We start from the raw sequence: 14,036 nt of genomic DNA, 5'->3' as shown, positions 1-14,036 counted from the left end.
GGTGTAGTTTGTGTTTAAGAAATGCAGTTATTTTTTTCTCAATGCATATTTTTGGAAGACTCTTACATGGTTAATAACAGTGACTGCAAAGAAACCCAAACACCTGCCATGCTTGGATGTGCACAGGTGGACAGAGCAGATCCTTGACAATCTAAGCAGTAACAATTCTGGCATTGCTATAATGGGAGCAGTTTTCCTTCCCTGCTGTGAGACATGCACATGTGTTTATTACAGTGCAGCGAGAATATATGTGTGATTTTACTTTCCTGACTTTCCAACCAGTCTGTTATTGAAAAGGACATGTGCATAAGGCCATTGAGTTATTTCACGATATTTAAGTGCTTGTTGCAAACAAATCCTTTATTGAAATTAAATTTACGTTTCCTTTTTTTTTTGGAAATAAAAAGTGTGCCATAAAACTGAAAGCAAAATAGGTTTATGTTTCTGTATTGGGCAAAATTTTTTTTATTCACTGTTGATATACTGCTGTACACACAAACACAGTAATTATATGCTAGCAGCTTCTGCTCCAGGGTTGTTTGAGGACAAGGAATTGGGATTTAGTGTGGATAAAGCAGTAAAGATGTCTGCTCAGTATGCAAGAGTAGTTTGAAAAAGCAAGTGGGATGCTTGAGTGAATTCAGTAAGAGCAAGGAAAGCATGACATTGTATTAAACACTATATGCCCTCAAGTAGATTAGTTTCCCCCCTTTTTTTTTTTAACTTGAGAAAAGTATTACAGATATTGAAGCTGCAAGGTAGTTAAGATGCTCAGAAATATGATGAGACATAGAACGGTCAGTTCAAGGAGCAGAAGCCAGCGAGGTGATTTGACATCACCGTACTGATTATATAACATAATTGAACTTTTTCAGCCTTTTACATTGATTTGCACTGCTGCTGGCAGCCATAACTTAGTTAGCCTGTCAATGACTTGCTTTATGAAGGAATTCACCCAGCTTTTACCTAGTGCTTTTCGTCTCGGTGCTTTACGTGGGAGATCGATCTGACCATGCCCATTTTACATGGGGAAAAGGAGCTAAAATGGAATGTTGCAACCTGGTCTAATGAAAGATGTCCCTGCCCATGGCAGGGGAGTGAAACTTAGACGATCTTCAAGTTCTTCTCCAACCCAATCCATTCTGTGATTCTAGGGGCAACACCTGGCAGGTCAGAGCCAGAAACAGCTGTAGGACTGTATAATTGAACAGACGGTATTTTGCCTGTTTCCACAGACTGAGAAGTGATGACAGTTGTGGATGAATTTTGCTACCTTGAAGAAAATCACTGCGCAGTTGGCTGGAGACATTGTGTTGGCCTCATTTCTTTGGGAATGCCACATACTGTCCACTGAAAACTCAAACATTCAAATGTATTGAAATAACATCATGTTTTCTCATTATAATGAACTATGTCCACTTTTAATGATTTTAAAATATATTGAATAATCATAACCACGTGCCTCATAAATGGAATTTTTTGCACTAAAATAATTCGGATGAGCTAAAATAGTTTTTCTGTTTTCTTTTCAGTTCTTCTAGTCCAAAATGTACAGCGTGTCAAGAAAGCATAGCAAAAGATAAGGTATTGTTAAAACTGTTTCTTATTCAAGAGTGTTGAATTGTGTGGTGTACATAAGATGCATTATTGGGTTATGGTAATTATTTCATAGGCCTAATAAGCTGCCTGAGGAAGACAGCTTTGTTATAAAACCTAAACCATGTATTTTATATTTTTTATGTGTTTTCATATATTCCTGTTAACCACATGGTAGAAAACAACATGTCAGCCTCATTCCAAAAGGTCCAGACAGATGTCACATCTTGTATTCATAGTTGGGAACTGCAGCAACACATTGCAGTTGTCTTCCCATCAACCAGGAGGATGATAAGAAATATTCCATCTCCTGTAGATGCAGAGATGTGACAGGTCTAGATGAACACTGCTGCTGATTTGGCTCCAGATCAGTGTCTACTCTTTGAACTCATCTCTTTTACAATGTGGTGTTCAGTGAACCACACTGGAATTAGGACAGTGTAGAGTTACAGTAAGGGTAACAGAATCAGATTCTTTTTGTATGAATAAGTTATTTCAGTGATATTCTCTTCTCTGTTTTTCACAGCAAAACTTTTTGTTGTCTTTGAAAGGTTAAGGGTAGAGAAAATTTTTCTTGGCTTAGTCGTGGGTTATGCGGTTTTACAATATTGCAGAAGTGCTTAGTAAATTCTTTGTGTTAGTAGCCTTTTTTGCCTAAATGAATACTTGTATTAGTAACCATTTTCAAGAAAAGGTTAGTGGGTACATTAATCTCTCCTTGTCTTAACTCAGAACAGTTCTCTAAATAGTACTCAGCGTAATTTGGTTTTGACACGGATGGACTCTCCAGGAGCTCAGACCAATTATCATGATGCCTACTTTATTTGTTCTTTTAAGTCTTGACTTTTTAGCTCTCAATATACATAGATATGTACATTTTTTATGAAACTTCAAATATCTCTCAAACAGCAGGAGGACAAGGCCAGTGTATACTAAATACCTGTTAGACTAACTGTGCAAGTCATTGTTTTTCAAACTGGAAACTTTTCCCATAGAATACTGAAGTCCAAAATCACTGAAAAACTTTGAAAGTTGTCTTCTTAACTTCAGTCAGCAAAACTGTGCATACTAACCCTGTGAATTACTTTGGAAAAGATATTGCAGTATAGGCAATTGATTACTTAAATGAGATTTGTTGATTCATTAAGCTTCCTATACACATCCGAAAAGTAAATAGAAATCAGTGATCTGTGTCAGATGAGATCGGATGAGAATGATTGCAATGTTTCCTCCTTCTCTGATACTGGGGATAGATTCATAGTCACTGTGGACAGATCTGATCATAATTCTTGGTTAAATGTTAGCATGAAGAACCTTCCTATAATTACAGTAGCACTGCAGTGTACACAGTATCACAGAACTCCATTTGTCAGAGCAGTCATAGATTGGACTTGATTCTTAGTGGTGGTTTTTAATAGCCATAAGAGCAGTTGAAAAATAACTAGAAGTTTTTATTTCTTTGTTTTTGGACTTTAAAAGAGTAGTAATGGTCTTCAGTCCTTCTCTCTCTCTAATTCTTGCCCTTAGCAATGGGGCTTCTTGAGAGTGCAATTATTGTGTCGTTTATGAGGTGTTGCCCATAAAAGGTGTAAAATCCAAACCCCAAGATCCCTGTTTGTAACTTTGTTTAATTGTAGGCAAAAGATGCTGAAAGTGCTTAGAAACATGAAAATTGAGAGATAGTTAAAGCCTGCTTAGCTGTGAAATAATAAACCTTCTCCAGTCCAAGACGTTAGAAAATGCCTGTAATTATGTGTAACTAATGAAGTGTAAGCAAGTGTTCCAGCTAAACACTCTAGTCATTTTGGGACCACCTTCCCTTAAATCCTTGCCCTCTGAACCACTGCGCTTTGAGTCTCTTTTGTCTTATGGAATTGTGCCTAATACAACAGCTTCCCAAACAACATAGAGAGTTCTACCTTATACAGGCCTGTTATTGGCGAGCAAATAGCAACAAATTTAGTCCTTTCTTGTACCTTTCCCTTTATTGCATTTACAGTAAAACTGAAACAGTAGTAGAGTACCTGGAAAAATACTCTGTTTCACTGGGCTGCTTCATAGTGGGGGAACCTCACTGCTGTGCACATTCAAGAGAAATTGAATGGCAGGATTTTATTTCTGGCACATAAAGTTGGAATTAAATGACACTGCTGTAGCCAAATTGCATGGCCTCTACTTTTTTTGAACTTGTGTATCCTTGAGTGATTCTCAGTTTCTACAATAAAGTGATTTTTGATTTTTCAGGTATTTAAGGATAATTGTTGCAGGAGAGAACTACTTGCCCTTCAGATATACTGCAGAAATGAAAACAAGGGCTGTAAGGAACAACTATCTTTGGGTCAATTACTGGTAAGTTAATCTAAAAATCGTAAGCTTCCTTTTGAGTTAAAGAATAAGAGGGAAAACCTTGCAAATTAAAACCCCAGTCAATTTGTTGACTTGCTCATGCTAGTGGTTAATTTAATTTATAAATGTCATAATGGAGTTAAACTGCTTTGAAACTTGATTTTTTGATGAGCCGTAAGGAATTGTAAAAAATCGTGATTGCATGACATTGAGGTTTGGAAATGTAAACGAGAACTAGAGGGAGAACTAAAATTGTGAAGGATCTTATTGTGTACTTTACAAATGTGAGAAATATGATTTCTATTTTGGTATGGTTTTATTTTTATTTACCAGTCTTAATCCTCTCATGGAAGTGGTGGTTTATGCGTGAAATTAAACCTTTGGCTTCTCCAGACTTGTGCAAAGTGACTGGTGGCTTTTTTCTGTGAAGGCATGACATAGCAGTAATCCAATAATTTAACAAGTGTAAGGTATGGCTACACACCAGTTTGCAGGGAGATGTGTAGGTTTTTCCTTTGAATGAGCAAGCTCAGGTACCTAAACCACTTAAAGCAGCATTTGTGTTTATGTGGAATAATATACTTTGAAAAGGAATGCTTACCTTTTGTTTAAATAGCCTGTGTGGAGTTTTGGACTGTGTTAGAATGCTTTTAGTGAAGAAGTAGCTCATGTACCTCTCTAATACATGAAATCTGCTGTCTAAGTAAAGAGACTGTACAGTCAGAAATGTATTCCTGAGTAGATTTGTTAGTGTTTGCTCTTGTGTGATACAGTGCACGAAATAACTTTACTTCCTTTAGTTCTGAAATTATTTAATGTTGGATATCTTCAAAGGATAGACATGTACAAAACTTAGTCGGATTGACTTTTTTTTTTTTTATCTTTCAGATGCATTTGAGAACTGATTGTCAGTTTGAAGAACTCCCGTGTCCTCGTGCTGATTGCAAAGAAAAAATACTGAGAAAAGACTTGCCGGACCATGTAGAGAAGACCTGTAAATATCGGGAGACAACCTGTAAATACTGTAAAAGCCAAGTCCCAATGATTATGTTGCAGGTGCCGTATTTTCTTGTGTATATAGATCAAGATTCCCTACATTAATGTGGAATAATAACTCTTCTTGTCCCTCTCTGTAGCTGCCGAAACAACTTTGGCCTCTGAGCCAGGATTAAAAAGTTTAAAGAGAAAATAGGCTGACTTTCAAAATACATTTCTTTTCCTGTGGGAAAAAACCTGCATTGACTAGGAAACACTTCCTTTATTCTGATGTTCAGATACTGCATTTTAAAAAAATCAGATCCTCTACCTAATATTGATACTGAAGTGAATTTTGCTATGCATTTTAGTTTTTTTAAAGTTAGATAAAAAATTGCAACTACCATGAAAACAGGTAGTTAGATGCAGTAATAGATGCAGGAAAAGCATAAGCATTGCAACTGACAGGAGAAATAGCATTTTTCTGCCTAATCCTTCTTGGGTACTGTGTGATCTGTTATGAGAGAAGGGAAGAAACAATGTAAAAACAAATTGTGTCTTGGCATAACCAGTAGCGGTACATGACAGGCCTGGGACCAGTTGCTGCTGTTCTTGGCATCAGAGTAGGTTGTCTAATAAGCAGCATATTGTGAGTTAGAATTATAGAGCAGAGGCTGAGAAAGTCATGCTTGCTTTACACATAGAATTGTAACTTGATTGTTTGTGGCATTTCACATTGAAAGGTATTATGCTGAATCTATCTTGCTATAATTTTAACACTTCTTAAAAATTCTGTCTCCATAGTTTCTGTAGTTTGATGGTGTTGGATCTCAGACCTTCTTAGTATAGTAAGAGTGATAAAAATTTCATTTTTGTTCTTGTGTATTGTTTGTTAGATGAAGACTCACAATGATGAGAAGTGTTCTTTGCTCAGAGATGTTGTTACAAAAAGGCATAAATAGAATCTCTCCAAGTTCTGATTTAGATTTGGCTTTCAGTTATTTGAGTGCCTCCTTGCAGGGGCTGGTACTTTAATAATTGCACATGACCTAGAATAAGGTGGCTGAGATGTGAAAATACACAGAAAAAATTAAATTTGCACTGTGTTTATTCTGGCACATTCTGATACAGAGGTGAAAGTGTATTTAGTTAGATCATGTTGTTCTTCCAGAATTATCATTAGGCTTGGGAATTGATGTGAGGCAAAGAGTGATATTAAAAAATGTGTAATGTCATAGCAGACCAAATCAGTGAGTATTAAATATGTCTACAAACTGGTTTTCCATCTCTAAGCAACATGCTCACAGGTTCCTTGTAGGCAGTTTCTTTTTATAGGAGTAATGTAATTAAATTTTTGAGAGTCTGAAATCCTTAAACTTTGAGGAGCATAGAACTTTGTTTTAGTTTAAGAGCTTTCCCTTTTATCAGTTGTTGATAGATGTAACACTTATGAAATCTTTGAACTAGTGGTAGCTTTCAAGATACTGAGAGGTTGAGGCAAGTTTTAGGCTGTAAGATTTTTAATTCACAGAGAAACAGACATTCATGTTGGAAACAAGAGTGGCATATTACTCTGAAGTACAGAAAAGAGTGTTTGTAAATAAAGTAATTGTTCTCCAGAACCTTAAGTAGAATTTTGAGTTGCTTTAAGAGGTTGTAGGACTGGTTGATGCAGAAAGCCAAAGTGGTTTGCTAACAATGTAGTTTGATGTTGAGATGTCACTCTGTTTATTGTATTTAATTTGGTACCACCATGCATAAAAGGAGGACAGTTTTGCTTCTATGCTGCTTTAAGGGTGCAGAAAGCTCTGCAACTAGATGATTAGCAATTGGCTGCTATTTTTGATTTTTCTTTTGTCTAGATTTTTAAAAGTTCAGTGGTTATAGAAATGCAGATGGGTTTATTTGTTGGGGCCTGATAAAATGTTACCTCATTGTACTTCAGTAATAAGAATCAGAAGCTTAATGAAACTTTCCATTTGAATCTTAAAATCACACAATGACTTGGACTGGGAGGGACCTTAAAGATCATGTAGTTCCAACCCCTGTGCCATGGGCAGGGACACCTTACATTAGACCAGGTTGCTCAAAGCCCCATCCAGTGTGGCCTTAGACACTTTTAGGGAGCATTCACAACTTCTGTGGAAAACCTGCTCCATTGCTTCGCCACCCTCCCAGTCTAGACCTTCTTCCTAATATCTAATTTATACTTGCCCTCTTTCTGCTTAAAGCCCTTCCCCCATGTTCTATCAGTACCTGCCCTTGTAAAAAGTCCCTCTCTGGCTTTCTGTAGGCCCCTTTTGGTACTGGAAGGCTTCTTTTGACTTCTCATTTGAGTTTCATCACCTAGTTGACAAAACTGGATTTTTAGAGATGAACTTGAGTTCATCTCTAGCTTATGTAGCCTAAAATTTTCTCTACCGTAATAATGACTGAAGCTGGCCTCGGTGACTTGAACTGAAAACGGATATAGAGGGAGCAGACTGAGAAAAAAGGTATGCAAATGGAAACAAAATAATTTTACTGGAGAACATGTGGTTCGTGTCTTCATAGAATCCCATGACCCATGAGGTAGGAAATCCCCGTTGTTGGAGGCAGACTCCAGCAAGTTAACAATGTTACTAGAACTTTCTTAGATTGCATTTGTCTTGCCTGCTTAGTCACTTGGCCGAGTTAGCTTCTTAATGTCTTCTGTTTAAACCATCTAAAAAGTTGTGGGTTTTTTTGTCACAAACCTGCCTTTTCCATGCTACAACTCCTGACAGATGAATTGGCACATTGTTAAAATGGAATTCAGTAGCCTGAAAGGTGCCTGGATTACTATATTTTTCTGTGTATGATCCACAAAACTACTCTGAAGTTCTTCTCCTATAAAATTGATACTTAGGTAGTAGTAGTATGATACAGATGTGGAAGGACAGCACTGCTTAGTGCCTCAGCTCCTCGCTGCCAGCCTGACCACACAATAGCTGTGCCAGGCAGACCCTGCCAAGGCAATATGGACTCAGCTCAGTGGCCTGAAATACAACCTTGCTGACTGGGACAGCCACTGGGGAAGACACAAGATGTTGTCATCTTGCTCCCTTGTCACTGTGCTGGAGCCAGACATGTTTCTAATGTCACACTGGCTTTTCTGGGGAGCCGTGTTAATATCCTGCCTTCCCTTCATTTGTGCTGGGTGCCCTGCCTGTGGCTTCAACTGTGCTTTGTACTTGATTTGGCATTTGGTTTTGTGTGCTTGACTGGGTAAATTGAGCTGGTTAGTAAGGAAGAGGATTCTGCCACTGGACTGGGATTACTCTGGTATATCCTGAAGTCATTGGAAAGGCTTCCTTAGTTTCAGTGGGATGAAACTGGGATGTGGAGTGAGGAGAACTGGAGAGAATGCTGAGAAGTAACATGAACCAAGAGTCAATGTCATAGCTTTTGTCAGTTAGTTTGGGTAGGTTAAAGAAGAGAGTTAGGGAATTAATGTTAGAAGGGAGTATTACTTTTCTGGTTTTGTAGTTGATAAATTGTTAAAGAAGCTTGCAGGGCACTGGGCTCTTAGAGCCACGTGGTTCTGTCTGATGTCTCCCTTCAGCACAGTTATGGATGTGTTCAGAATGAGGGGGCCCAGGTCCAGCTCTTGACCCTGAGCAGGAGTGGTCCTTTGGGCCTCTGCTCATCAGAAGAGTACCACTGTCACCCTGACAGAGGGTGTTTGAGGAGAGGCACTGGCATCGCTCCTGGCTGGGTATCCTAGTGGGGAAGGAATGAAGATAGCTCTTCACCCCCACGCTTTGGGAGGCTGTCCTGGCTTTCTGGCTATGGAGCAGCTGAGGGTTCCTTGCTCTCTGTTGCTGTGACTGTCTGCATGTGCTACACAGAGTGAGTGCTTGTGGATGGGGAGGATGGCAGGACAGACTTGTGTCAGAACAGCACGCCTGATGGTGTGTTTTAAAAGCAAGGAGGTAGTATTTTCAAATACTGGCAGACTTATGCCAGTTCTGAACCAAGGCCTTTTACATCTCAGAGCTTAGATCTCCTTTATATCTTGGTTTTGTTTCAAAAAAAGACATCGTTACTGGGCAAAAGGGCATGCAATTTGTTCTTCCTTTTCTAACAGGCTTATAAATCTAGACCTTTGTTTCCTTTGCTGTTCCTAGGTACCAGAAATGAAACATTGTGTTTCAAGTTGAATGGGATGTGTCACTTGACGAGAAACGAATTTTTCATTTTGTTGAGAAAACTGAGAGGAAATGTAAATTGTTATCTTGGGCCTGACTTTCTTCCCTCCCTATGGTGATAGGGTTTGACAGCCATGCTGAAGTATCTGTCATCATCTGGCTTCAGATTAAAATGCCTGCCCAGAATCATCATAAAATTTCAGCATCTCTTTGAACTTTGGGTATATAGTAGTGAGACTTAGTATCAGGTGTTTGGGAATCAAAATTAGAAGATAATTGGAAGATGAATATCCATACATAGGCAGGAGATTCTCTGAGAGTGGGCAATGTACATTTCTGAAGTTCCATGCACTGTATACTCTTACTAAAAGGGACATTTGTAGTGGTTCTGCTTGCTCTTAAAGATGCCCATTTTTGTGAGTAATTCTTGGGGAAGAAAACTTGACTCCTATTGCTGTTTCATTGTGCAAAATAAAACCAATAAAATTGTAAGCAAATAGATTTGCTTTGCATGGTAAAACACAAGGAAACCCTTGTTTTCACTTCAGAATATCAACACCTCTATCAAAAGTATAAACTGATGTTTGAGCAATTGCAGTTCTGTCTAGCCCAGTTGGGATAAACGTTGAAAAAAAATATTGTGGGAGTTTTTAATTATTGTAGAATGCTTTTCTTTGTGAGTAAGTCCTCAATTAAACAGTAAAAGCTGATTTGTGGTTTGTTTCCTTTTTCCTTTGTAGAAACATGAAGATACAGACTGCCCGTGTGTCATGGTTTCATGTCCTCATAAATGCAGTGTTAAAACACTCATGAGGAGCGAGGTAAGAAGTCATACCCAATGTTGTGCTGAAAAATTGAATAATTTTTTTAGTAAGATCTCGCAAGAATTTTGCCAGAAGCCATTTCCTTATTAAAATGTGAGATCTAAAGAAAAGCTTTTTCTACCACACAGTTAAGTGTGATAACGGTCAAATATTTTTAATGATTTCTTGAAAAACTATTTAAAAATAAACAGTTTCTTAGTTTTGAGTCATTATTACACTTGGCTTGCCCAAGATTAGCGCATGTCTTTCCTGCTTTCATTTTTACTAGCTCTCCCCCTGCCCTTCCCTCATTTTAGCACCATAGAGCAGCATCTTTGGGTAGTTAGCTTATAATAAAATAAAAATAGAGAACTAAAATTCAGTGCACATTGACAAGAGTTAGTAAAGACTAGAAAAATCATAGAAGTGTGTAATTTCATTGAAAAACTTAAATTATGTTTAAATCTGTTAAATCCAGGGGAAAAAACAGTAACTGATACTTAAAGAAACAGTATAAGATAAAAGGTTAATATGAGTTCAGTACTCCAACAGCAGATGCAAGAATGCATAAAAATTTCTCTTAATGTATAGAAACTTGCAATAATGTGTAGACCAGATTAAAAAAAAAATTAAAACCTGGCTTGTTTGAAGAGATCCGTGTTCTTGTACATGAAAAGACAGAAGTAGCATTTGTCGAAATTGATGTAATTAATTTTTTTCCTAAAAATAGAACGAACTTACCAAAGATAGGGAAGAGCTTATTGAAGTCTTCATCACTCTGTAAGGCCCACTTAAGGAAAATGAAGTTTCTGATCTAAGGATGAGTTTTTCTCTTTTCTCTACTACTTACTTCCTGAGTTAGATTCATACCATTTTTCACTTACACTTGTAAATTATTAATTGTGGCATAGTGCAGAAGGCACATAAGGCTCCTGCCAAAGTGAAATGCAGTCTTCTCTTCCAAGATAATGAAATACAAAATATATGATAGATACTGTATTTATTAAGAGAAATGGAGCTTCTAAGAAAAGAGAAAATATGCATACTGACCAGTCCTCCCAGTGCTTACTTCCAAGTTTACATCCTGGTTCTGGAGCACTTTAGCATATTCTTAAACCTTGACTTCTGCAGTTACTTTGAGAAGAGGTGTATCTGAGTGCTTGTAAGAACCGACCCATTAAAGCCTGGGTTGTTACACACACAGTTAGAATGGGGTTCTGAAACTGCAGGTAGAAACAGAACTTTAAACAGCTATTTGCCCTGCATCATCTGTTGCTGTATGTTGCTTAATTTTTTTCTGATACTGTGAAAATGTATATATTACTTAACTGCATGGTTAGGGACAATGAATCTAATGCAGAAAATGGGAAAATGCCTGCCTAACAGTTTGAGAAAATTCTGTAGTGTACAAGCAAATATCTTACTGTAGAATAAAAGACAATTTTCATGTTTAATTCATAACTCTGTGGCAGACTTATAGTTTTGAGAAGTTGGAAAATGTGGCATTCTTGCAAAACCTGTTAGACCACACAGTTTTTTTCTTTTTGTTCTCTTTTTTTTTTAAACTACATGTCTTTTGAAACTATAGTGTGAATTTCTATGGAGAGTGTTTAGAAGATAACAGGTGCATATCAGAGATGAGTGACCAATGGCATCTCAGTATCAGATTTTAAAGACTGTCCTGTCTGTTCCAGAGCTACATGTTCAAAGCAGTGTTGATTCACCACTTCTTCCCAGGGAGGTGGATGAGCTGAGTCACGTGGGGCTTAAGGTGTGGGAATTTCAAATGAGATTTTGAAACCCAAACCAGTGATGCCAGCTGAGGAGCGAGGCTGTAGCTCCTTTCTGCTTTGTGGGAAATTCGAACTGCAGACCCTGTTTTTGAAGAGAGAGTGTCTGTTGCACTGTCCTTTCCAAAAATGTCTCTCTGCTCCAACTTTTAGGCAGTTTGCATCCAGCTGCTGCCCTCTGTGCTGCAATGGCTCCTGTCTGTATATATGTATATGCTTCTGTGAATTGGTTTATTTTTAAATGAAAAGTGGTCTGTGCTCATAATTACCCAAGATATTGGACTAAATCTCAATCTGTGAAAAATGCAGGCATTTTACTAATTAGTTTTAATCCCGTGTACTGCATTTTTTAAAAGTTACTTAACTGTACCTATTCTAAAACTCTTTGTCTGTTTCATGCAGTACTTGTTTAGTCTTTTTTTTGTGTAATTTAACTGTTAAATTTAGGCACCGAGAATTGCATGTTATGTTTTGAAAAGTTGGTTCCTCATGAAATTAGGATTAGAAAAAAAAATGTACTTTACTACAGTGAAACTGATCTTAAGACTTGCTCAGAGCACCAGTAAAAAAAAAAAATCACTTGTTGAGAAAAGATTAATCATTCACTAAAGTCAAATGAAATCAAATAATTGTAGTGTGTTCTTTTTGTTTGGTTTTTTTTTTTCCCAAATGGGTTGCCTATTGAAATAGTCTTTAGCAGAAGTTTCACTGTATTTTAAATGTATCACACTGTATACTGTATTGGCATGTGCGTGTGGTTTACATATGTGTATAGAGAGAATTTGCATTTGAGATCAGACTGGAGAAAATATACACATGTGTATTGTATGTTCTGCAAATGGCACACAATACAAACCTGATAACCTCTGCCCTTTATGTTTTGAGCATTATCATGCAAAAGTCTTTTTGCCAAAACTCACGTTTTTTTCCTATTGCAGTTGAATGCACATTTGTCAGAATGTATTAATGCCCCAAGTACCTGTAGTTTTAAGCGTTATGGCTGCACTTTTCAGGTCAGTATATAACAATTATACTTCCCAATTGATGAAAGTCTGCAAATAGAACCTAATTATTTGACATGCAAGTTCTGGACTTCTGTAGTTTTGGTTAAGAAAAAGTCATCCAGTTGCACCAAGTGATTATACAGCAGATGTTTGGTTTTGCATTTTAAAAATAAACAACATGAAAAGCCCACATATTCCTGCAGTGGTTTTTGGAGTTCAGTTATTAGGTATATCTTGTTGAAATAGGAAGATCATGCATTTGAAGAACTTGTTAACTTAGGGTAAGAGGAAACTCTCTCTAGTTCTTCAGAAGATAGACTAACAATTTCAGTTGTTTCTATGAAAGCATTTTCTTGAGATAAGTATGTTTATATTTTCTCTCATTTGTGTGTCTTAATATTTTTATTAAGGTTAAACATAGGTTAGCACACTTAAAACACGTATTTTTATGTGCATTAATATGTCTGTGTGCACATAGGTGTATAATCAAAGCATGAAATTTATTTTTTAAAAAAAAGTCTTAGATTTTAATCCTGGCAATCCCTGCAATATTTAAAAAAAAAATAAAAAAGCCAAACCTCAGAGTTTAGTTTCAGTATTATTATTCCAGTCTCTTCCAATATTCTCCTTCCCTTACCATATATCTTGGGGAATTTCAATGCTTATATAACAAAGAGATTAGTCAGGACATTTCAGAAACCGCTGACAGGAAAAAATGGAGTTTATCTGATAGTGTGATTAATTTCTTAGCCCACGACAATTTAAAGAGACAAGAACTGTAAGGAGCAACACTTCTCAATAGACTACTTCCTGCAGGTATTTCCAGGTTGTTAAACAATGAGCATTCATCTTTTTAAGTGTTAACAGTAATGCTCTTAGTGGTAGAGCCTAACCCTGCCCACTGTTATGTCGTATGTATTGCCATTCATTTTATGTATGTATATGTGTGCATATATGTACATATATCCACATATATATTTTTAGTATTTTATATAGAGTACATACCTTGAGGATCATTGAAACCCTTTCTGCAGCATATCTACCATCAAAGCTAATATACTCTGCATTGCAAAGCACTTACTGAAGTAGGTGTAATGCAGCACGATACAAATAAAGTAATGTGGTCTGCATCTTATGTACTCTGTATATAATCTATGTGTGTTCTGTAAACTTTTTATCTAGTGGTTATTTGTAACAGCATTTATAAGGTTGTGCAGAGGCAGCATATCTGAATATCTTAGAACAATCTTGGTAACATCTTGAGATGACAAACTAGGCATTGTAATAACTCTCAACATAGTTTATAAAGCTGGCAGTTTCCAGTGATGATAAATTTATCTTAAATATTTGTCT

General features: G+C 36.9%; 1 protein-coding gene across 7 annotated transcripts in view; it reads left to right on the top strand.

Annotated features, from left to right (window-relative positions):
• Positions 1-14,036, top strand: part of TRAF3 (TNF receptor associated factor 3) — a 70,100-nt gene that overhangs the window by 36,817 nt on the left and 19,247 nt on the right. For 4 of the 7 annotated variants that reach the window (XM_017807598.1, XM_017807599.1, XM_017807600.1 and 1 more), the window contains 5 exons: positions 1,533-1,584; positions 3,841-3,945; positions 4,831-4,998; positions 9,827-9,907; positions 12,618-12,692. In XM_017807598.1, coding sequence (XP_017663087.1) covers positions 1,533-1,584; positions 3,841-3,945; positions 4,831-4,998; positions 9,827-9,907; positions 12,618-12,692 — 481 coding nt within the window. The remainder of the gene's footprint in view (positions 1-1,532; positions 1,585-3,840; positions 3,946-4,830; positions 4,999-9,826; positions 9,908-12,617; positions 12,693-14,036) is intronic. The other 3 variants (XM_017807606.1, XM_017807605.1, XM_017807604.1) reach the window with 1 other exon arrangement.

Source organism: Lepidothrix coronata, unplaced genomic scaffold, assembly GCF_001604755.1.
Source record: "Lepidothrix coronata isolate B3197 unplaced genomic scaffold, Lepidothrix_coronata-1.0 Scaffold19, whole genome shotgun sequence".
Lineage (NCBI taxonomy): Eukaryota > Metazoa > Chordata > Aves > Passeriformes > Pipridae > Lepidothrix > Lepidothrix coronata.
Note: the sequence above shows the minus strand (reverse complement) of the source record. Positions and strands in the feature narration are given on the sequence as shown.